At 38.7% G+C, this 24,080-nt stretch overlaps 3 protein-coding genes across 3 annotated transcripts; all 3 read right to left on the minus strand.

Moving 5' to 3' along the window:
• Window positions 1–823: 823 nt before the first annotated feature.
• Window positions 824–13,044, minus strand: LOC145899647 (multicopper oxidase CueO-like). The gene is made up of 15 exons (XM_082988574.1): window positions 12,903–13,044; window positions 9,568–9,752; window positions 9,106–9,207; window positions 8,614–8,745; window positions 8,147–8,352; window positions 7,792–7,935; window positions 7,489–7,690; window positions 6,719–6,975; window positions 6,511–6,607; window positions 5,783–5,897; window positions 5,407–5,555; window positions 5,065–5,170; window positions 4,767–4,950; window positions 2,549–3,050; window positions 824–967 (listed from the first exon to the last, which is right to left on the minus strand). Exons 1-15 carry the CDS (start codon window positions 13,042–13,044, stop codon window positions 824–826), a joined length of 2,667 nt encoding a protein of 888 aa, XP_082844700.1.
• A 1,924-nt stretch (window positions 13,045–14,968) lies between these two features.
• LOC145887784 (uncharacterized) lies at window positions 14,969–20,509 on the minus strand. The gene is made up of 8 exons (XM_082979002.1): window positions 20,362–20,509; window positions 20,153–20,304; window positions 19,771–19,934; window positions 19,267–19,376; window positions 18,834–18,919; window positions 18,395–18,523; window positions 17,141–17,251; window positions 14,969–15,715 (listed from the first exon to the last, which is right to left on the minus strand). The coding sequence occupies exons 1-8, from the start codon at window positions 20,422–20,424 to the stop codon at window positions 15,325–15,327; spliced, it is 1,206 nt and encodes a 401-aa protein (XP_082835128.1). The 5' UTR covers window positions 20,425–20,509; the 3' UTR covers window positions 14,969–15,324.
• A 45-nt stretch (window positions 20,510–20,554) lies between these two features.
• Window positions 20,555–22,466, minus strand: LOC145904547 (GPI-anchor transamidase component PIGS-like). The gene has a single exon (XM_082992380.1). It carries the CDS (start codon window positions 22,449–22,451, stop codon window positions 20,829–20,831), a length of 1,623 nt encoding a protein of 540 aa, XP_082848506.1. The 5' UTR covers window positions 22,452–22,466; the 3' UTR covers window positions 20,555–20,828.
• Window positions 22,467–24,080: the final 1,614 nt, after the last annotated feature.

Consider the following 24,080-nt stretch of genomic DNA (forward strand, 5'->3'; position numbering starts at 1 on the left):
TAAGTACGTCCAAAGTATTTTGTGAGTGTAAAATAACTTACCGCGATCTTTATTGCTTCTGTGTTTCCCGGAAGAGCCTCAAAACACTTGGAACAAACAGGTATATCACGCCAAGATCGAATGCCGGATTCAAGTCTCTGTGTTCTGCGCTGTCATTTCCGTTTTTTTGGTATCTCCCAGACTGTGACCAATTCTGACTGCGGTGTGTCTTTGCGTGCTGGTGTGTAACTATAGAAAAAACCACGAGTTTTGGAATTTTCCGGATGGTTGCCGGTTCAGACTCCATGCCACTGTTGCGTAATTCACGCCGATTAGGTTCTAAACGCCAGGTTATTACGGAATTTTACAATCATTCTGTCAGTTCTGACTCCAACGTGTTCAAAACATCACTTTGAAAATTTCTCTTTCTTCCGCTTTTTTACACACCTCGATTCTCTGTTCGCACGAGGAAAACTAGTTTTTTTAATAACTTGTCTCCTCACCAATTGCAAATCAACACAATTCAATTTTTTTTTGTAATAAAGTAGAACGTGCTGTCAAAGCTATTGAGAATATCTTACTTGGGAGGTATGTTTACATGCTATCGATGCAAATGTTTTTGAAAAACATAAAACAATGATGACAAGTTTTCCCTGCCGTGGTAAGCAAGCATTTTCTTATCAGGGTCGAATCAAGATTATTAGTTGCAGACAGACAAAGAGTGTTGTAATTACAACATGGCCTTGTAATACATTTTACATATATCGTTTTCCACAAAAAAATAACAGAAAACTTACATATTATTAACAACAAAATTTTTGATTTGTTAGGCTAGCTGTTTTGGTCAAGATGCCACGGACCGTCGAATGGATCCAGTAGAAAATTCACACAGCGAACAAATTTTGTCTTGAATTGATGTAATCAGCACCGCTTTGATCAGTATAGTCAGTGTAAGATCGGCTTTCTCCGGTTCTCGAAGGTGGTTGATCTGTGAAGAAGATGAATAGGTATAGGGTTACCGTCAAACACAACTTATGAATGTAATTTACTGGGATTTCATCGGGTGTATTTCTGATACCTTATGTAAACAATATTGTATGAGTGTCATACCAAACACCATTGCTATAACAAGGCGTCCTATTTCAAAAGTTTTCCACGCATACTGCACGAGGAAGATATGGGTTTACAATACAACAATTAGACAGAAAAGTGCATACAAAGGTTTGCTGCCGTTGAAAACATTTGCCAACGAATATATAAATCTCAAACAAGCGCCTTAGTATTATCCTTACGTGTGAAACATACATATTTTAAAAGCACACCCCCAAAAAAACAACCGTAGCGAAGTGTGGCCCACTAAGTTTATTTACAGTGACTAAGTCATACCAGATTCAACTTGACGACGTCACTCTTTTAACGAGCCATGTGGGATCAGGGATTTCTCCATTCTTCTTTGCAACGTTAACAAGTCGACCGTGAAATCAGTGATGTCCATGTTGATTTCGACCTCAAGGTTCCCGTAGGACGAAACTAGTTGCGTGGGTTGCTCAAGTGGAAACAAAAGAAACACGGATTTGCAATAAACAGACACTAGCTGATTTAATGCACGAATAACGGCTCAGAAGTAGATTCATGTTGCCAAAGCGAAAATATCAGCTGCATTTTAGACGAACCATTGTTTTTAATAAATTCAAGACGTCATTAAAAATTCGGAACCGATCCGGATTTAACCGAATAGTTGAATTCTGCTGTTAAACTAAAGTAGAACACAAATGATGACACATTCCTATTCAGAACCTATTGACCAAACTAAGACATGTTATACTATTATACCAAACAACTAATTTTTTTATGTAAGCTGCAGACGGAACTAATTTTATAGTCGTTTGAATTTTTTGATTTAATTAGTTACTCTGCTCTGCTACACCACTCTTATAGGTGAATCGTTTGTTATTTGATGTATAATAGATCCTTAAATATCACGGCAAAACCTAGACAGAGACTAGTCGTGTAACAGGCGAAACTTCGCCAAAATAGAACATAAGCTATTTATACCAGAATGACTCTTCCTTCAAAACTGTATTATGTCGGACAGCAACAGCCACAACATTAGCTTTTTGCTTTTCGTGCAATGGACATGGATTGCTAAAACTGCACGAAAATTCTCCACAAGATGGAGCTGTTAAGCAAATAATGCAACATAACAAAAACCAGGAAATTTTCATCTTTGTAACAGTTCAATTACAATTTATACCAAAAACTATTGACAGTACGATATAACTATAACAACACATTTTACGTTTCTCTATGTATGTTTCATGTAACATTGGACCAAACATTAAATTAAATCATCTAAAGCCGATTTTTTCGTGGCTGAGATGGACGCAAAAGTACAGACGCACAAGTTAAAATTGCAGTGTGCGATTGCGGCGTTTGCGTGCGAAGGCGACTGTTTCGTAAAATGCGTTTTCATTTTTTAAACGTGCTTTTCCGTGTAGGTTTGCTTAGAGGAGACTTGTGAGGGAGTTGGAAATGCCTCAACTCTTTCGGAAACAGTATTCGGACGTACTCGTGTTCCCATCCGCAAACCCAACCGTTTCCGAAAGTCTTTGAACGTCAACAATGTGCAAACGCTCTTTAAAACGAGGTTGTAGGTGTATAAAATGAGAAAAAGCGACACCGGAATCCACAGTTTGCTCAACATGGTAATAACAGCACCAACAACAAGAAAAATGATGTCGTTGGCCACAGTGAAGATCGTCAGACTACTGGTCTTTACGACAATACGAGCCAAATCGCGGCGACCACTAAGCGGATCCATTGCAAGGGACAACAGAACGAGTTCAGCTGTTAAAAACAATACAACAGCAAGGCCTAAGGGCCAACGTGGCAACGATTTTGGTATTTTGCATCCATCAGGAGCTGTTTCGTGACGACTGAGAAACGCCAAAGACAACTCAATGGTGACGTTTGCTAAGTTTGCCGCACAGGCAACAAGCTTGAGGCATTTGTTGGTGCAAATCTTAAATGCTGTTTGATATGAAGTGTTGTTGGATCGCAGCGTGCTCATTCTGAACCAGAGAACAAAAAAAATACAAGACTTGCAAAGAGAGGTGCAAAAGTAGGCAAACCATTTCTGAAGGTCGCAGACGATTGTGGACGTCTTCTTCGGATAAACCACAGGTACGAAACTTAACGCTATCAGCAGCTGTGACAGAGCTACCAATGTACACAGTCGATTTGTCCAAAGCAGTGTATGTCGTTGCGGCTGCAATTGGTAGATGACGGAGCAACAGAATAAATATAAGGTAACAGCACACAACGGTGGCACAAGAAATGCTTCGACGTAGAGCGATGTGAATGGAATGTGCGTGCCGTTTGTCATTTCCCGTATAGTTCTGCTTTCCAATATGCTGTCATTCAGGGACATCGTGTCTTAAAATTATGTTGCGATTTTTAAGCTATAATTTCAAACTGTAAAATGTATGTCAAAAAAAGTTTGAAATGATAATTTTTCCTGTGGTTTACGTTATTACTATTGTATCGAATTGCTGTCATTTTGCTTCCTCTCAACGAAAGTGATTGAAAACCTGCAAACCTTAATTCATACCCAATAACGTTGTCATTGCAACTTAATGCTGCTTTGTGTGCAAAATGCTTTCACGTTTAACTCGACCGCTAACATTCTAGAAATAAATAAGTAACGTATCTTTACAGCGAGGATTCAATATTTGAACCCAGATTTTCGACACAAAAAGTCAACTCAGTTGATTATATGCAGCTCGTTACATCTACGACCTAAACTGGTTGACCGCGGCTAACGGATTGTGATACAATTCCTGGCTATTTAACGGTCGTTCTAGAAACAGGTGGCGAAATGCATTTCGTGGTTTAAGGGCTATCATATGTCTGTTTAATCGCCACAAAGCTCTTCGTTAAAAATGCACGTATGCAGTTTGCAAACGGTGTACGTTTTTTTTTGTGTTACATAAGTGTAATTACAACCGTCGTGTTACATAACTGCATAGTTATGTATGTCAAAGGTCAGCAGACTTGAGCATGCATACAATCGGTTATAGGTTGCACATTTCCCACTAAACTAAGACGTATTTGCAGCTGCATATCCTGAGTTAGCAATCCACACCAAACTAAACAAAATCCACACCAAACTAAACAGCCGCCACTATGCGAGTTCACCAAATTTACACAGTCTACAGGTATATAGTGAACCAGTGGTCTACTTTGTTTAAAGCATAATTTTGTTTTGTTTTTTGAGGGGAGCTTGCCGTCTCTATGAATCCACAATAGAAGGTAAGGAAACAAAATGCGGCTTCGACACTGTGGGCTGCCAACTTCTGATATATAGGTGCGCCTGTACGTTGTGCATACCGGGAAAAGACCCCAATAAAGGGTCGTCTCTAAAACAAGTGCAGCAATAATTGATTTTATTCGTTGGAAATTTAATAAAATTCATAATTATTGAACTTTTATTGCAAGATCTTTTTTTCACAATTAGAAACTTCCAGTACAACCGCGAAGCGTCACTCTTCACTTATTCAACCACATCGCTGCTACGATGGTTATCAGAAGAAAGAAAAGCCTGTAAACATAAATTTAAAACTTGGCCTCATCAAGGGAGCAACCGAGTCAATATTTATTGAGGTTTTAGTGGATTTAAACTCTTGGTTTCGTTAAATCGTCAATTTATGAGGCTTTTGGATAGAAAGCGTTGATACAGGTTACCAGAACAGGAATCACATATTGGTTCATAAACTAAAAAGTCTTACTTATTAGCTGTCAAAGCAAAAGCCCCGCATCCTGGATCAAGTTCCGGATTGCATGGATAAATGTAGCGAGCTTCGGTATCAGCCAAACACTCACTCATGTCTTGGTTGAAAGGAAATGGATCGCACCTCTTACAAGTTCCAGGATAGGCATGGCCAGATGGAACTTCAGTTTGTAGAGTTTCTCCTGCGGTTGAACAGCAATGCATTGGTTTAAAAATGCTGGCAAGCTACGAATTCAAACACATTTTTTTGTTTTTGTTACATTATATCTTTAACCTTGACATAAAAACTTAACAACCTGGATTAACGATTCCCACCACCAACATCATCCCTCTATCCTCGTGGTTAAGAAGATGACAGTGGATAACCACTCCTCCCGTGAATTTGTGAGGCATAAAGCGAACCTGAAAAACACCACATCAGTAGTACTATAGAGTCGATCATTAGAAACAAAAACCAGTCAGATATACGTGCAGATCATGTTCCGTATCTGCTACTATAGTTGTGGCAATAACAGAACTATTTATAAGTTTCTGGTATATATACCTCAAGAAGATACATGCTCTGTTTATAGCTGTAATTACTTTTAACCTTAACTCCTAAGGTTTATACTTGCTTTTTCAGTTGTGTGCTTACTCACAGTGATATTGGAGAGAGGAGGTACAAGCACTACGTCGCGAAATTCCCCTGGTTGTGCGTAACCGAGTGTTCCAGATCCACCTTCTTCCCACCGCTTGTCGTGTCCGAGATACTTCAAAGCATCGTCAGGCATTGGAATGTTTTCGCTGGCTGAAACACACAAATTCACTTCGAGCCCAAAAAATCTCAGTTCATTGATTTCGCGGCGTTAGAAACACATAAATGACGTTTTGTTTTTGTTAACACTTTCACAATGGCAAGAACTTCTTTAACTTGAGTTATACAGGCTACAATGTGCTTAATAAACAGTACCAATGGTTTCTGCTAATGTTTGATCAGTAATGAAGTGATGTTGTTTGGTTTAGAAAACGAGTTACCTAAATATTCATCATGTTGATAGAGGCATGTTTCATTTTCTTGACTGTAAAACTTGAAATCCTGCGTACCGGCCTTTGCACCGACTGGTCCCGTGTACGGCGTGTATTCAATTACCTCAATTAAAATAAAAAACCGTCCCAAAGGTTACCGAACTCGCAGTTATGAATCTTGTAAGGATGGTGAATTGCCCCGTGTTATTTTTGGAAAACAGAAAATATTGAAGATTATACCTATAAGCTTGGTAGAAAATAAACAAATAACTTATTTGGAATGATCATTAGGTTTACAGGCTTCGCAGCCCAGGCAGTGCAGCCGTGTTAGGTCAACCACTTTTTCCTTGCACGTCGGATCTAGCTCCCGGTGAGATTTGAATTCACGACCTTGGGCTAACCAGGCCCAACGCTTGACCGACTAAACTCCATGACCTTAGCGGTTTCACTGGACATATTGTGGTCAAGATATACTGGTGCGCAAGCGCACAACTTTCCAGCCAACCTTCACACATACGTAAGGGATCTCTACCTGGTTAGCCCAGGGTCTTCAGTTCAAACCTCACCGGGAGCTAGATCCGACTTGTCAGATAAAAGTGGCTGATCAAAGTGAGCAGCGAAGTCTGTAAACGCAATGGTTTCGATACAATAGCTGTAATCACTAAGTAAGGGCATGCGCAATCTTGCGACTCCATGAAACATTACTGCGTTATTTGTTGAATGTTGGTTGCCAGTACCTGAAAATGGTTGACGTGGATGTGCATTGGATGGTTTTTTGTTGGCGAAGTGTTGATGAAATACCATTCTTGAAGCTCACCCACCGTTATTTGGTACCTGTGAGGAAAATAACAACACGTCGTTTTTGCAAATTGAATTTACTATTTCCTTAAAACGAAAGGCACCAAATGCAATCTTACTCTGTATGTTACTTACTGTTGTTTTTACCTGTACGTTAGGGTTTCAGGAAACTGTTCTCTGTTGAGTGCGAGGATTGGGCTCATTTCCACCACAAACCGTCCGTGGACCTCGTCTTGTGTCGCTTTGCGGAAATCGCCTACGTACGGAGGTCTTTGCGGTAGCCTTGGGTCAATAACAGCCGGAGGTTGTGAAGTACCCGCCACTTTTACGGTTAGCAATGTCCCGGTGTACCGGCTCATTGACCCAATCGACATGTCGTCATCAGCACTTGGGTTGGAACGAAGCTAATATTTTCAAGGATATTTGGATGCTTAAAAACGTCTTCCACAAAATCTTTACAATACTACAATATTTCAGGATTTGCTATGCAGACAGGATCGTCGCATAATCACCTGAGCTAAACCAATGAGAACTATAAAAGGTCGAAACAGTGGCCTTGTATGCAGCTCACTTAAAACTAAAATTAAATACCAAATCATTCTATTTTCATGAGAAGGTACAGAGTCGACGAATAATTGCTATTTTCTGCAACATGTTTGTCCTACTTCGTTTTTAGTCGATACATATTTCTACAAACTAATATGCTCTGGAACGTAACGCACGGATTTACTTCGAACAAAGATCACAGTCTTCATTATGTCTCAATAAACTAGTTTTCCAATTGCTTTGGACACTTTGGGATGTCATATTCGTTTCTATTACACAATAGCCTGGTTTCTCCAACTAGCTAAGTAGTTGAAGATATTTATTTGCGTAAATCGCAAACACTAAAGTAATATGGAGAGAAACGCACTTACAAAATAAGTTCCTGGTTCAAAACAGTCCACTACCCAGTCGACCCTCGTCGAAGTAGCAATCATACTTTTTCCAAGCATAAGTGGACGCGCGTGGTCAAGGTAAACTCCATCGAGGGCAATTTCGTGCACTTGGCAAGCCTCCTTACCGTCTGAATCGACTAATTCGACCTCCAATGACGCTCCACCCCCAGCGTTTAACAACCTTTAAATAAACACCTCCTTTAAAAATAATCTTAAGTCGTTCGTTTGAATTTTTCGCATTTCGACACAGGGAATGAAGCAAAATAAAGGAAAGACTTGCACCTAAATCGTTTCAACTCTCCAGTTTTCATGTGTAGCACAGGTACAAGTTGTCCGTTTGTTGTAAAATAATTTACTCCGTTCGCAGGGTCGTTAATCCAATCCTTGAACGACTCGCCGGTTGAGGCCACCGTGTACTGGTCAAGACTGGTATATAACAAAGTTTTTGCAGCTTAGCATAATAACCAAAAAGTTAAATGAAAAGTGAAAATATAAAAATATTTTCTGTTGAACAGAAACAGACTTGCAATGGACGTACCAGTAACCATTATAACCACAAAATGATTGGTAGAACCTTATTCAAAGGAGGCACTTTCTAGGCTGCAAGTTCATGTTATGAATAAACACGTTCATATACTTTTGCACATTATCTTCAATAGTTTCCTGAACAGAAGTGAATCTGTAGGCGTTATAAAGTGTTGTGTAGAGCAGAGTGGGTTGAAACACAAGTTGAATGTCATGCTGACAATTTTGCGGACACGAAATGGAGTTGAGCATATTCGATAGTGTCGGATCGATCGGATCATCTTCAACTATTATCATGCCGGCCATTCCACTGTGCAGCTGAAAAAAAGCAACAACTGTTGGATATTTACCTGCAACATATTATTAATCGCGATTCTTCTATAGCATTCCACCCTCGGACCACCTTCGTAAGTCAGTGTTGAAAATGTAAGTAAGTAAAGTGGTTTGGGTTCGAAAAAAAAAGATATTTTGCACTTTATTTAGCGGCACGAGCACACATCCAACATCACGATTGAAATAGCAACATTGAAGTTTTTTAATCAGCTCTTTTTTAAGGCGCCGGTCCTAATTGTTGCAAACCTGGAATAAAGTTGAGCCGTGGACATGCGGGTGATACCAGAAGGCTCCGCTTGGATGGTTTTCCTCGATGGTGTACTCGTAATGCAAACTGCCACCAGGTGGAGCTACAACCAACACATTGTCTTCAGGACTCTGAAAGAAAAACAAGACACAGGGCGGACATTTGGCAACGTCGGTCAATGCTTGGACTCGTAAAGCAATAAGAAACTTCCCAAAATGTAAATCAATTCATTTTTATTTTGCACGCAAAGTTGTTACTCATATGAACAATAAACGTGATACATAAAAATGGCAAGGGCATGCACCGTTGAAACCATAAAAGTTGTTCGTAACATGAACTACAACTGTTATCAAACCGATTCGCTAAAACTAAATAACACAAATCAAAATGGATAAGTAACTTTCAAAAGTTTTTGAGCTGTTGTTGGGGCTGCTTGTTTATTAAGAATTTGGGAAATACTGATTGCTGTAGTTACAGAAACACAATACCACCTTTGGACTAATGTGGAGGCCGTGAGTATGCATGTTGGTTGTGTTCGGGTATCGGGGTAAGTTGATCGGATCAGTTTTCTCCGGTTCTTGAAGGTGGTTGATCTGTGAAGAAGATGAAGAGGTTTAGGGTTACCGTCAAACACAGCTAATCAATCGATTTTACTGGGATTTCATCGGGTATATTTCTGCTTGCGCAAAAATACCCATGGTAAATAATCCCGTTTACGTTGTCATAACAACACCATTGCAGTAACAAGGTGTTCAATTCTAAAAGTTCCTAACTATAAAACGTTTTCCGCTCATACTGCACAAGACAGGCATGGGCTGCTGTTCTGTGGAAGAAGATAAAGAGATTTTAATTAAAGCATCCGCCTGCATAGAAACGAACGTACACGGTCTCATCGGTGCAAACTCATTTTTTAACACACATTAGAAAGTAAGACAGGTGTAATTACGTCATACCAGGTCCAACTTCACGATGTCTTTTCGCTTTACGCGCCATGTGGCAGCCGGGACTTCCCCGTTGTATGTTCGCCTCTGAAGCGTTAACCAGTCGACCGTGAAATCAGTGACGTCAACGTTGATTTCTACATCGAGAAACCCGTTGGATGAAACCAGCTGGGTGGGTTGGGTCAGTTCCTCGCCGCCTGTAGAGGTGAATTAAAATACAATATTGAATAATTGCGGCCTCCTAGGCTTGGATTTTAAATCTGCCATGTTTAACTTAGGCTTCATATATTGTTTAGTTCAACAATAAAATTAGTCAATTGGATTCCAAACAAATTATTTTAAGAAGATATCGGAATTGAAGCCATAAGCGTTGCTCTTGATTTTACCGATTGTCTTACTTTATTTATCCCAAATCACTTATTTTGAATTTCACTAAACTTGCCTTGCAGTGGACAGGGATAAGAAAAACTGCACGCAGACTTCCCACTTGATGGGACTGTTAAGAAAAAGGCACAACAAAGCAACAACATCAGTTCACAATCCATATTTGTTTGCTAAACACCTGTTGGAAGAACAGTACAGTCCTTTTTTTTAATAATTTTGGTATTGAATTTTTACCTCAATACTGGCTATGCTTTCATAGCCTACTCAAATATTCGGTGATTGAGGTAGATATGTCACTGATTTTATCTAGCAATGAGATGCAGATTCTGTTGCAAAGAGTGTCTTTTACATTTAAAGCTTTACAAATAAAAGACAGGTACTTTAAAGTATCGCTGCTACTCCAAACTGGTTGCTACATAAATTTACTCCAGCGGTGAACAAGTAATAATGGAAGGATCACAAATAAAGATTGCAATTAACATGATACATTTACCACAAAAGAATTTAAGAATTGCGGAGTGCCACCACCTTCCAAGTCCAACCGCAGGGAGAGTCACTAGAAATACGATCAACCACATTGGGACAAAAATTACCACTTGTGAGAGCAAAAAAATAATAAAATTCATTTACATTTTATCAAAAAACCGTTTGGGAGGATTACAAACAATCTGCAGATTTCCTTATCCTGTGATGAAACAATATGACGACACCTTCCTGGCCGAGCATCATGCAACTGAACCTTCACCGTCACTGCAAACTAATAATTTACCCCCTGTTGCAAGCAGCAGTAGCGAATCTTTAACTAGAAGTCGGTACATGGCACGGTTTGGGTTTTCGAAACAAACATGTGACTCAACGTCACAAGTTTCACAAGTAAAAACACGTCAATTTCGAACGTAATGCTTTTTATTGTTTTAAACTTAATTTCCTTCAACGAAGCCGTCAGCAAGTGTGGAGATACTGGTTGGTTACGACATTGATAAATTTGTTGGTAAAACAGAATCGAATTGACCATTATTGGATTAAAAAAAATACTTTCAGCACAACAAACGTTGACCTTGCGTTTAATTTTGTTTGAGTTTGCATTTCTCCCACTTGAACTCTGCACCTTATTACACGTTTAAGTACAAGAGGTTGTCAACCTTGAATTACTGAAACCACAAAAACAAACTCAAACGAAATTAACGCAAGTTCAGCGTTTGTTCCACTGAAATTGTTTGTTCGCCTTATGTTCATGGTTTGATCATTAAAGCGGTTTTACCCGTAAATAAGGTGTTGGCAACATTTTAGCATATGTATTTTTGCAACTACATGCTAAGTTTAGACCACAACCACTCCTTGTTATCTAGACCTACACATGCTGTTTCCTGAATAGTATTGTCACCAAGAAACGATTTAAGTGACAATACCCGGTTTAAACCAATTTGTTCTATTACAACAGCCCAGGTAGTAAAACCGCTGGCCTCTATTGGTTTAAAGGTTGTTTTTGAAACTTGTACAGCCTGCAATTGATCACGTTCACAGCCTGACAAATGTTGACCAAGTACAAAGAACAAAGAGAACAAACCATGCTGTTCGATAACAATTGGGATCGAAGGTTATTTTGGGTTTTACCTTTCGATGGAACAGAGGTTGTTTTTTTCCGTTTGTTAATATAATTATTTGTTGATCAAACGTATACACGTATAAACACTTTTTCAAAAATGTTATAATGGTAATTTATTATCAAAATCAAGCATTTTAACAACGCAAATGCAAAACTCGTAACATTGAATTTGTAAAAGCGTTTTTGACTTGTCCACAATTACTGTAGCATATGTTATTGGTGGTTTAATCCAACACGGTAATATACACCACCGTTTGCGAACTATGTACGTGCGTTTACAATGGACAGGGTTATGGCAATTACACAGACATATGATAGCATTTAAACCACGAAGTGCCTTTTGCCACCTGTTTCCAAAACGACCGTTAAATAGCCGGGAATTGTATCGCAATGCAGTTCAGGTCGTAGAAGCAGCGAGCTGCATTTAATCAACTGCGTTCACTTTATGTGTCGAAAATCTGGGTTTAAATTATTAAATCCTGGTTGCTTCTTCATCAGAAGAATGCTAACAGTATAAATTAAAACGTGAATGCAAGTAAACTCCAGGATTTGTTACATGTAGTAGCATCAGGTGATATTAGCTTGGTTAATCGCTGTGAACTTAAGTTTGCAGGTAAGCAAAAAATAATATTATGCAATAGTAATACCGTAAACAATAGGAAAATGTTAAACGCTACTTTCAAAGCTTTTTGACATATACACTACAGGTCAAAATCATATGCATAATCTTAAGACACGATGTCCCTGAATGTCAGTATATTGGAAAACAGAACTATAACTGAAATGACAAACGGCACGCACATTCCATTCAGATCGCTCAACGTCGAAGCATTTCTTGTGCCACCGTTGTGTGCTGTTACCTTATATTTATTCTGTTGTTCCGTCATCTACCAATTGCAGCCGCAACGAAACACACTGCTTTGGACAAACCGACTGTGCATATCAGTAGCTCTCTTACAGCTGCTGACAGCGTTAAGTTTCGTACCTGTTGTGTATCCAAAGAAGACTAACCAAACCGTCTGCGACCTTCAGAAACGTTTTTCCCATGTTTGCACTACGCTTTGCAGGTTCTCAATATTTCTTATTCTTTGGTTCAGAGTGAGCACCATTCAGACCAACAACACTTCAGGTCAAACAGCACTGAAGAAATTCACCACCAAATGCCTCAAATTTGTTGCATGTGCGGCAAACTTCGCAAGCGTTACCATTGCGTTGTCTTTCGCCTTGCTCGCCGGTTTCAATGCAGCTACTGATAAATGCAAAACACCAGAATCGTTTCCACTTTTGCCCTTAGGTCTTTATATTTCATTGTTAATAACGTCTGAACTCGTATTATTAGCTCTCGCAATGGGTCCACTTATTGGCCGCAGCGACTTGTCATTCATTGTCATAAAGATCAGTAGTCTGACGATCTTCACCGTGGTTAACGACATCTTGTTTCTGGTGGCGAGCGGGGTGATCGCCGTGTTCGGCAGGGCTTCCGCTTCTTTCTTTCTCATTTTCTACACCTACAACCTCGTTTTAAAGAGCGTTTGCACATTGTTGTCGTTCAAAGACTTTCGGAAACGGTTGGGTTTGCGAATGGGAACACGAGTACGTCCGAATACTGTTTCAGAAAGAGTTGAGGAATTTCCAACTCCTGCACAAGTCTCCCCGAAGCAAACCTAATGAAAGTGGAAGAAACTTGGTGAACGGTTTCTATTTCCATTGTGAACTTGATGATAAACTATTTTCCGGGTTGCCTTTCTACTATGGATATATTGTAAGGGTTGCCATCGTTGTGAAACCAAAACTAAGGACGGTTGAAAAAGAATTTGATTTCGAAGCAACACTATACAGAAATTTCAACATTGGGACATTTTTTGTTGCGAAGAATCACAAACTAGTGTTAAAAATCGGAAAAAGGCTTGAGTTGTTTGAGCGAGACTACATTTAAAAAAGACAATCGTGCAAAACCAGCATGAAATGCCTGTAAAAATGAGGGAAGTCGGCCACAAACAAGGACAAATCTCAGACATAAGGAGGGCATGGCGACTTTCGACTATTTTTTTCTTGTTTTGTTCTGACTGGAGTGATGGTTTTCAATTTTTTTGAAGGACACAACCTTCCCAGCTTCTTACGCGTAACCCCTTGAATTCTTAACATCAAAAGCAACCATAGCAATGTGTTCCTTTTTTGCTTTTTTTGGTTTTTTTGTCACCAGACCGCAATTCGTGACCAGGTTTTCTTCTTGGTATATGGGTCGGGCGCTTGGCCGAAGTTGCCAATCGTCTGCCTCACGCCACGTAAACCTTGTAAATAACTTGTTAAATCGAAACGAGTTACAGCTTCAAATGTTTCGGTCACCATTATTAAATAAAAATAGTTTCAACCTTAGCCGCAGATAAAAAAATTCGGTTCGTTATGTACTGCAATAATTATTGCAAGATTCGTTGATATTTCTATGGAGACTGTTTGGTCTTCTGATTTGCAATTTTTTAATTTGTATTTGATTTTACGCATGTTTCCAGTATTCGAGCGTTGAAGAAGGTTTTTTAAAGCAACTCTAGTCATATTTGTTTTATATCACCGAACTACACCTAACACACTTTGCCCTAATCCTAACTCTACTGAATATTGTTGCTGTGAAATTGTTCGTCGTTGTTCAATCGAAGACAACAAAATTGTACAAATTTTAACGTCAATTACGGGTTTTTGCAAATATTTTAGACAAAGATTTGTCAGTTTTGCGGCGAAGACAGATGGTCAGAAATCATTGAGATTACATGACTCTTATTTTTGATATTTGCTTCCTTGTCGAATTAATTTCGCCAGTGTTTTGGTAACAAGGTCGAGAAAAAAGGCTTGCGTAAGACTGACGTTAAGCGGATCTGTACATTTGAAGAAAACCCCGACCAAATCTCAACACACGGTCATTTCAACAATATAGCATGGCTGGCTACCCTACATGTAAGAAGTAACAAATGAAATACCAGGTTTTTCTGGCATTATAGGCAAGCTGAGCGAGATCTGAACAAGCTACCATTGAGTTCTTGAGCAAAACTTTTTGTAGTCAATCTTTTAGACAGCTCTTTTAGAGATGTTTTTTGCTCAGCAACTACAGATGCGGTTATCAATCGACAGCCTACCATCAGGGTGGCTTGGTTCACCGATCCAGTTGAGGTTATTGTTTTTTCATCAGCTCCCAATGAAGTCTTTTTGACCCTGGGTTAAGCAGGCCCCACGCTCTTCTGGCTGAGCTATAGAAGGTGATACAGCTTGACTGCAATGTTTTTGTGTGTAAACCAAATAATTTAATACAGCGGAGATCCGCTAAGTACGCATTTTTGCCTGTCACGGGGTTAAATGAAACACTTTAAGTTGAATGAAAAACCAACGTTTTTTTTGTATTTAACGAAATCGAGCATGTATGCCTACCGTCAAGCATAATTAACACAGTTTAATTTAACGTAAGCGAACGTCACAGTGTGTAAGCGGTACCCACAATCGTAGATACCAAACGAAGTTTAATTAAAACGAAAATGGACAAAAACACGTTTTACAACGAAATGGAAATCACGGAAAACTAAACTTTTTCGAACTTTTCGTTGAAATTTCAATATAAAAAGTGGGAATCACCAGGTATTTATAGGTATGGGTGCTGTAGCATTTTTAAACAGGCACCGTTATTGTCGCACCAACACATAACCACACATTAGGAAATCTTCAGCGACTCTTTCTTGCGTCATCCGCTATGGCCAATTTCGTAATTCTGCCGGTCAAACATAGAAAATATTTTTTTACTGCGTTTCGTGGAGTCGTTTTCTGATCCGCAACAGTCGGGTTATTTCATCCGGGTCTCTGAGGTACTCATTCAGCTCGGTGTCAGAAATATCCCCCTCGTTTAGTGTTTCCGACGTGGAAGCCATTTTGAGACGTTTTGTTGCAGGCGGCTGAGAACTTTCTGTTTTTTGCAGGAAAAACGACGGCGGTGTGACGAGAAATTCGTTTTCTGTCATTCCTCGTTCGGTCATCGTCTTTTCCGCTTTCGAGGTTGTTGCGCTGGCGTTAGCTTTGCTGTCAGTGTTAGTTGGTGGGAGATCGAACAGCGAAGAACTGTGGTTGACTACGTCATCGATCAATGCATGGAATCGCAGCAATTTTATGTTGCTTTCGTCGATCCACGGCAATCTGTCGTGTGTAAAAAATATAAAAAATTTATGAGGATTAGAATTGACATTTGGATTTGGAGTTGCCCTAACCACAATGAGGTTGCCATGCTGCACTTATTTTTAGTGTTTTTATAACACAAATGCGGTTATTTCGGAGTGGCGTGCTTAGTTTTCCATCTAAACGTGCTTTAACTTGATTACATACGTATTGTTAGTTGTACGGCGCAGTGTGATAGATGTTTGTGGGCGCCAGTCTGTGACCAAAATAAAATTATCGTTGTGCCTCCAAAACCGGTCATCATCGAAACGCGAGCCATAACCTAAAAAATCGAGAAAACGTAAAATTTTAACCAATTTCGGATCAAAAAGGAGATTGTTTGTAAATTTTTTTGTGCAGGCCGATGGAAACCTTGTTGACTACTCATGTTGGTTTATTTCAAGACAAATGGCAGCGTTTTTCAGACATAAAGAGAAAGGTAGCCATCAAAACAAAACGGTCTGCGATCATCTTCCATGAAAGTCGCAGAAAGTTAGCGACATTTATATGTGCCAGGACAGAGACTGAACAGTCATTGTTACGAATTAGAGTGGGTAAAGCCATATGGAAGACAATGTGAGCAAAGGACCTATGCCGAACATCGGTCCGACATGGGTTTCGTACAAGGACCTATGCCGAACATAGGTCCGACATGGGTTTCGTACAATGAGATAGGTTCTGTTAAAGCAGGGTTTTTCAACCGGTGGTCAATCAACAACAAATTGAATATTTCGTGTTCGTTGCGTAAAGTCGCAATCATTAGACCATATATACAAAAGCGTTCGTATTTTACCACTTATTACTGTATAGTCCTATGTTGAAAATAGTCGACATAAAAGTGACTACTGTATGTTGGGGTGTTTTAATAAAGTGGATTTGACACTCAAATTTGGTGTGTCGCGAACCAACGCACAGAAATCAAAGTGCCGTGACATCACAAAATTTGAAAACCACTGTGTTAAAGAAGCACAGTCACACTGCTGTAGAGTCCACCTTTCCATTATCACGTGTCAAAACACCAAGAAGGGAGGTCGATGGTTGAATGGATTTTAAAAGAGGTTATGAATAAGCGATATCTTGCGCCGGATCCGGGTACTCGCCGACTTCCGAAGGTTATTCGTGACGTGTTATACCATATAAATAAATGCCCACGTTTATTTGTTCCACTCATGATAAGCTAACCTTAACATAGCATTCTGTTTGGTAATCAAACATTTTTGCCATACCGATAAAATACACGAATCGGTGTTAACAAACTGCCGGATCCAAATTATCCGGCCGGATTTGATTAATAACTATCCGGATCCGGCCGGGCCGGATAATTTGGAACTGGGAACATCACCAGTCATGAAACAAACAAAAAGGAGAAACACTGATTTAAAATCCAACGCCTGCGTTCGTGCTCACCGTTTGGCGAGGATAAAAAGGCGGTCACGGAAGCTGGTGAGAAGACTTCGGTCGAATTCATTGATCGAGTTGATTCGGCAGAACTTGGGAAATGACGTACACCGTTTCTGACTAAAAAAACATGGCAAGTTATGTGATAAAATCATTCAGCTGGATGAACCCACGTTAAACATACGAATGTAAGCTTAAAATATGCGTCGTTTAAAAATTAACTTTACTGTTGGGGTGCACGACCCAAAGAGGAATGCGTGGTAATTTAGTTGTACACTATCTATCACGTGTCAAACATTTGTGTGCCCGTTTTTAAGGGACGATATTTTGATTCAATTTTGTTCGATATAAAACAACACACAAATAAGAACCAAACTTGGACAACATTTTGTAACATTCTTGGAAGGTAAAAATCAACCGTGTGCAATTTTTAAAACAACTGACGAGTAAAACTTGGCATGCTTGACCTGCAGAACTGGTAGTTTTTAAATTGAATTCAAACAATGCAAATGTCATTTGTTTAAACCAGAGTTTCTCAACATATTTTGGTTCATGATCTCTCTAAACGATTTTATTTAAGCCAATGAACCCTATCTTTTCTTCATCATTAAGTTAAAAAGTTTGACACATGTTATGTATGCAGAATATAAACTAATTGGGATCAGTTTGAACCAAGGTACCCTGGCAGGGAGTCGATCGCGCACTGTATCACATATGTATTTCTATGTTAATTCTAATACAGTGATCATGCAGTAAGTTGGAGAAACTGATTATGCCTTTCGGCGAAATAAACCAACTGAGCTGTCTGCAAGATCGCTGTGTTGACTTAACATAGAAATACATATCTTGAAATGCGTTAATGGAAATGTGAGCTTTGCAACAGCGTGTTTAACATTTAATTGTGGTGATTGAGCAAAGCACAAAACATACATGTTGTCAAATCTTTTTCCATATGGCGATATACTCACTATGTTCTATAACAATGACTATTATTCACTCTCTGTCCTAACATGACAATTGTCTGGAACGACTTTCCTGTAAGCTGATCACAGAATTTTTTTGTTTTTATGACAAACTTTTTGTTCAAGCATTTCATGAAAACTATGCCCCCTAAAAAGATCTTTGCTTCCCCCCAATTGAGAAACACTGGTTTGAATTCAAAATTAATATCCCAAAATTTTGTTTCATATCATCATCAAGTATTCTCAAATTCCCCAAAAATACAATTTTCAGGGGTTGAAAATTATATTCTGGAAAACTTACTGTTTCTCTTCTGATATATTTGCTAGATAGGCAGCAGTGTAAGCAGTTGTTTTGCATGTAGGTCCCCTGGTAAGTTCCAACTTCTCTAGAAATTGAGCTATTCTCTCTGCCTTCTGCCTTAAGTCACGCCTGTAATGTAACGATTATGGTTGGAGAAAAGCTTCAAAAATGACTTCTGGTCAAAGTCATGTGTTTATTAAGACCATGTGTAGCTAGTTTCTGATATTTTTTTCTGGATCAAACTGCAAATTTATTGTTTCGAAAAATTGCCACTACTAATGTACAAAAGGTAACTTTTCAAATGTGGTTTAAGGCTGAGACACCCCATGAACTTTGGAAATATTGAAAAACTTGCATAAGTCTACTAGGGAAATATCAAGTAAGGCCACAAATCAAACAAATGCTGGAATGCTGGGGACTAACATAACCAGGAACCCACCTGGTTTCCATTGATTTAAGAGCTCCAATGTAACTGCGTATTACATTTTGTGACGACGGCGACTCCAAGTTCAATTCTTCTTTCATCTTAAAGGAAAAAAAGCAATAAAAAATGTTGCAGCTATTCCTGGAACATGGTAGGTTTGGGATATGTTGGATAAACAAGAAATTTATAAACATATGTCTGGCCTTGTTCATGTGAACCAGGAAAGTTTTGACTCTGAAAAGTAGCCAGAAAAGTATAAAGTGTCCAAAGAATGTTGGCAGTTTAACAAATAAAAACATGCAATAAGGCCACATTAAACTGCCGTCAAAACAGTGTTCTCCAGCGATACTGGAACAAATATGAAACAAATCTACATACATTTCTGTACACAATGCAAAAATTTGCATGGGCTTATATAAGGTCATATTAAAAACAGTAACACACATACATTTCTAAGTAGTTTGGAGAATCCATGTATGGGCGCTCTCATTGCCTTTCTTACTTCTTCGGGAGATGTGTTAATTCCATGTTGGATAAGACCAGCATAAAGACAAACAGCTGAAATAAAGTATTTTGTACTATCTTTATTTTCATTTTTCCTCCTTTTTCTACAAATTTTCAAAATTAGTTTTCCTAAATGCGTATCAAGGATTTTCCCAATTTTTTAGTTCAGATGTGGAATTTAATTCATAATTGCAAGATAATAACATTTTCAAAACTCAATAATCGGTCTATTATTGTTTCAAAAATAGATATTTTTAATTTTCTTTATTGTATTTTTTAGTTCTAATTTCATGGAAACATGTAATGTGTCTGTCGCCAAAAGATTTACCAAACATGTTTTCCAATTTTTTACTCAAAACACATGGTAGCTCATAGAACCCTTGATTTTATTGTAATAGAACCCAGCAGTTGCGTGGAAAGTGATTAGAAACAGATGTAAATGAAGCACCTGCAATCTGAAGCTTTGTGTGATATTTTCTGTTAAATGCCCTCTGCAGTCCATGATTTTCGAAGATATGCTTGGCTGATTCCACGATGTGCTGGTGGTCTTCGACAAAATGAAAGCAGGCATTATTCATTTCCTCCACAAACTTTTTATGTCGTTGCAGAGCACTTAAAAGATGATATAATTACATTTGAAACCTGAATAAACTGTCTATATAAAGAAGAAAATCACATAGCAGGACACAACTGAATCCAGCTTACTAAACTATTTAAAGCAGATTTCAGCGGAGCAAACTTTTCCAACATTAAGGATAAGCTCCAATGTGCATTTATCACAATGTGTTGACAACTTATTAAAAATTCAGAAAGATACAAACAAAGCATACCTGGCCTTCTTGTCGTTCAAATGGAAGCGATATTTGTGTTCAAACTTCACACTATCTGGTGCCACCTTCGTACCTTCCAATTCCCCTGTTTCTGATGCTTGGAATGAGTTAGGATGAGAATTTGAGGTGACATCACCACATTCTATGCACACCTGTCAATCATAATTAAGTATGTGGATACAGGGACAGCAAGGCATTATTATGTTTACCATTGTAGATTCCGACCCATGGCTATCCTCAATAAGCTTTCCATTGCAAGACTTGCAGCTCATGTTTAACAGACTGGGTATATGCAATGGAATTTAACTTTTTTATCAAATAACATTTACAACAATTTTGTTCATTCTGCACAGCAACATGCACCTGCAAAATGCATAATTGATAAGAAACTATTGTATTCCGATGACCATTAAACTGAACCTTGTTATCTGATTATTATTTCAAACAATTTCTACTTCATTGTGAACGCTTTTGTCACGGTGAGACAAATTACAAATAGTTGTGAACTTGTGAATATAAAACACTTTAAAATGTCAACCCCAAAAGAACATGACACAGCCAACCAAACCAAAAAGTGAAGGAACATATATTAGCACAGTGATTTGTGTTCACACTTCCAGCATATTTGGAAGTATTTCTTTTGCTTATTCTTGTTGTTAGTTTTCTTAAAAGATCTTCAATCAGTTTTAGTTTTTGTGTCTGAATCATCAAAATCTTTTTTCCTAATTCTCATAATTGCATATCGCAAAGACAATAGGATAGGCAGACTAATAGGCAAAAACAACGGAATGTAAATGGCAAATTTCTGGTCCTCTGGAAAGTAGAGCAATTCTAATAAAGTTGAATCAAAAAATGCTGTTTCAGATGCAACAAATGCTGTTTTGGAGTGTTCAAGTGCTAGCTCCAGCTTGCCGATTGCCAGCGCCTCTTTAGCTTTTAAAATAGACAGCACAGATGTGTGAACTTCAGTGGCAATGTTGTCATTGATCACAATGTTGTGAATCTGGTTAAGAAGTTTTGACAGAGAATGCAAGGTCTGAATAGATGAAGCTATGTGTTCCACTGCTCTTAACCTGTACAAGTAAGCCAGTTCCCAATCACAAATGTTTTCATAGCTGGGCTCAGAAAACTTGATGTGTTCATCCAGAGTGTTGTTGTTTTGCAAGCCAAGCAAAATCCGCAAATGGGGAATAAAAGCACTCATAAACACACCTGGGTCAAGTTTGACCACATTGTTCGGTCCAGGGTTATTTTCCAAGTTATAAAACTGCATCGAACCCCATCTTGGAACCAAAAATGCATTGCTGCTTGACAATTCCCCGTTTTCTTTCCTTACATAAAGGGGTGTGTAATTTTTCTCCGTGACATATACAACAAAATTCAGAGTTGGATCAGTGGCAACGTGAGAGCCTAAGCGTCCTTCTATAGGGTTTATCACCAACGACAGTTGCTGGGGTGTAAGAAATCGATACAACACTTTATTGTTGTCATCCCTGTGTGCTTTGGGCTTGTAAGGTATCTTGGTATAGTAGAGAACTTGAGAACCGACATGAAAATCGAACAGCTTGTCCAGTTTTCTTAACATTGGAGAAAGATACTGTTCAGAATTACGTGCCATGTCCCAAGTAGCCGACTGCACATCAGGCTCTGGGCAGAGCAAGGAGAAAAGTAGCTCAAATTTAGGGTTAGCCTGAACCATTTGTATGAGCTTGCTGTTGTAACGTTCATCCTTGACTGTTCGGTATATGTTCCCAACCATGTGATCAACAACTACTTCATTTACAACCACTTCCTTGATGGTACGCCTCAAAAGTGATGATACTTTCACAATTGTACCTTTATCCTTGTTTGGTATATTGCAAGCGATTGTACCATCATCAGAAACTTGGACAAGCAGCGGACCCTCAGTACGAACCATAACATGCACAGCACTTTTATCCAGAACCAAACTTGCATCATGTGTGTCTTTTATTTTATAGAAGAACTTTACTTGTTGTGTATTGTCATTATTTAACTGTTCACTTAGTTCACTGATTAAAGCTCTTTCGATGTCATCCAGCTTTCCAATAACTTTAACATACACTGGTATTTCAATGCTAATTTTTCTGTTTTCGTGCAATGCGAGTATTTCGTCGAAGGGCAGTGGGGCCCTGTAAACTTCTGTTGTTTTCCACCAAATCGGAATTCCCAGGGCAATAATTATCACACCTACACTAACGGCAGCCCAGGTTTGAGTTTTCTTGCTGTTGAAGTCGCCGGACAAAAAAGTCCTGTGGCTAGGTTTAGTTTCATCAGCCATTAGAATGAAGAATTGTTTTCCTGGAAGAAAAACAACATTTGCAGCAACAGCCAACATAAACATGAACAGGTGAAGCAACTTTAAACAGCTCAAATACTTTAAATAAAAAAATGCACGTGATAAATATAGTGAATCAAAGTCAACAGAAACTATAATGCTAACTGACAATGACATAACCTTTTTAATAAACTATGCCGCGAGTTTTTTAAACAGCTTTGCGAAGAAATCTCGCAAAACAAATCGGATGATAGAAAATGTTACGTTTTATTTCTACTTAATCAGTGTTTCTCAACCTTTTTGATTCATGAACCATTTTAACGATTTTAATGATGCCTGCGACCACCTTTTTGGTGTATTTTTTCTCTATTATATTTTTAAAGGCTCGACACACGTTAATGTGGTTGAGAGTGCATCGCACAAAACATACGTTTTGGATTGTTTGGCTGGATTCTTTTACTCAAATTGTTTTCCATATGGTCGTATACATACTCTGTTCCGTTACAATGGCTATCATTCGTTCTCTGTCTCAAAACTACAATTGTCGCCAACTCGCTACGAATTTGTGAGGGGGTAAAAACATGTAAATTTTTGCAGCAATTGCACAACGAAGCCTAATGTCGGACAACGCCGCAGCTGGAAGTTGCTTTATAATAAGTCCTCGTATTCCAGCATTTGGGGAGTTTGTGTTTGACAGGGCAACTTTATCTTACATAACGGACTGAAGACTTTTATAACCACATGGTATTTACGAACCCACTGCCTTTTCCTTGCAGTATCGCATATCATACTTGACTGCCTGTTTTATACGGTTAAGCCTTCGCCTTTCAGACTATTTGAAACTCTAATTCTATTGTATTTGATTCTAAATTCTAATACTAAGTTGCTTGATTCTATTTTGATTCTATTTGGCCCATTCGATTCTATCATTAAACAATTATTCGGATCGAACCGCCTATTCCCAGCCGAGTCCACATGCAGAGAACAATTTAGTGGCAACTAGCCAACAGGTTAGCCGATTTTTATTGAGACTCATTGCGCCAGCATCATCGAGACAAATTGCCAGGGCAACCACGTATCCTACACGTTCTACCACTACAAGTGTAGCAATAAACAAGACGTTTCGCTTGTAGGCTAATTGATATCCACACATTTTCACCAACGTATGTGTGCATAGTATAGCCCACGAGACGATGGACCCAGTACACAACTTGAAAATTAATAGCACTTTTTAAACTTTTTACATATAAATGCGAATAAATCGCAAAAAGCCTAATTCTTTTATAAAATGTTTAAGAAGAAATAAATAACAATTCAATTCGTCTTATTTTCGACATCGTCAGCAAAATACGCATTGCAAATTACAAAATAAAATTGTTGAGTTGGACGGCAAGAAAGGACTGATTATAAGGTCATACATATAGGTTATGCTATAAGCCGGCCCCAGCCAGCATATTGGTCGTTGCAAGGAAAATCGCCAATTTAAAGGTTTTGGTTCAAAAAGAATTAAATGAAACAAAGACATACAGCAAGAATCTATTGCATATACAAACGTCGCGATTTTAATCGTCGTAAGCGCGTTACGGCACTTGTGCTGCCTGCAAGTGTTCAATGATTGACTGTATCGCGCTT

The sequence above is a fragment of the Ascidia mentula genome, chromosome 1 (assembly GCF_947561715.1).
Source record: "Ascidia mentula chromosome 1, kaAscMent1.1, whole genome shotgun sequence".
NCBI classification, from domain to species: Eukaryota; Metazoa; Chordata; class Ascidiacea; order Phlebobranchia; family Ascidiidae; genus Ascidia; species Ascidia mentula.

Excerpts from the sequence above, each read along its gene's own strand:
- LOC145899647 (XM_082988574.1), bottom strand. The coding sequence starts at position 13,044 with ATGAGAAAGAAAGAAGCGGAAGCCCTGCCGAACACGGCGATCACCCCG. Across the intron at positions 5,898-6,510 it reads TCCACGTCAACCATTTTCAG|GTAATTGAATACACGCCGTA; the intron begins GTACTGGCAACC and ends ATTTTAATTGAG. Across the intron at positions 3,051-4,766 it reads TTTGCTTTGACAGCTAATAA|AATGAGCACGCTGCGATCCA; the intron begins GTAAGACTTTTT and ends TCTCTGGTTCAG.
- LOC145887784 (XM_082979002.1), bottom strand. The coding sequence starts at position 20,424 with ATGAGCTGCAAGTCTTGCAATGGAAAGCTTATTGAGGATAGCCATGGG. Across the intron at positions 19,935-20,152 it reads TTGAACGACAAGAAGGCCAG|TGCTCTGCAACGACATAAAA; the intron begins GTATGCTTTGTT and ends TCATCTTTTAAG. Across the intron at positions 15,716-17,140 it reads CTTTTTATCCTCGCCAAACG|ATTGCCGTGGATCGACGAAA; the intron begins GTGAGCACGAAC and ends TACACACGACAG.
- LOC145904547 (XM_082992380.1), bottom strand. The coding sequence starts at position 22,451 with ATGGCTGATGAAACTAAACCTAGCCACAGGACTTTTTTGTCCGGCGAC.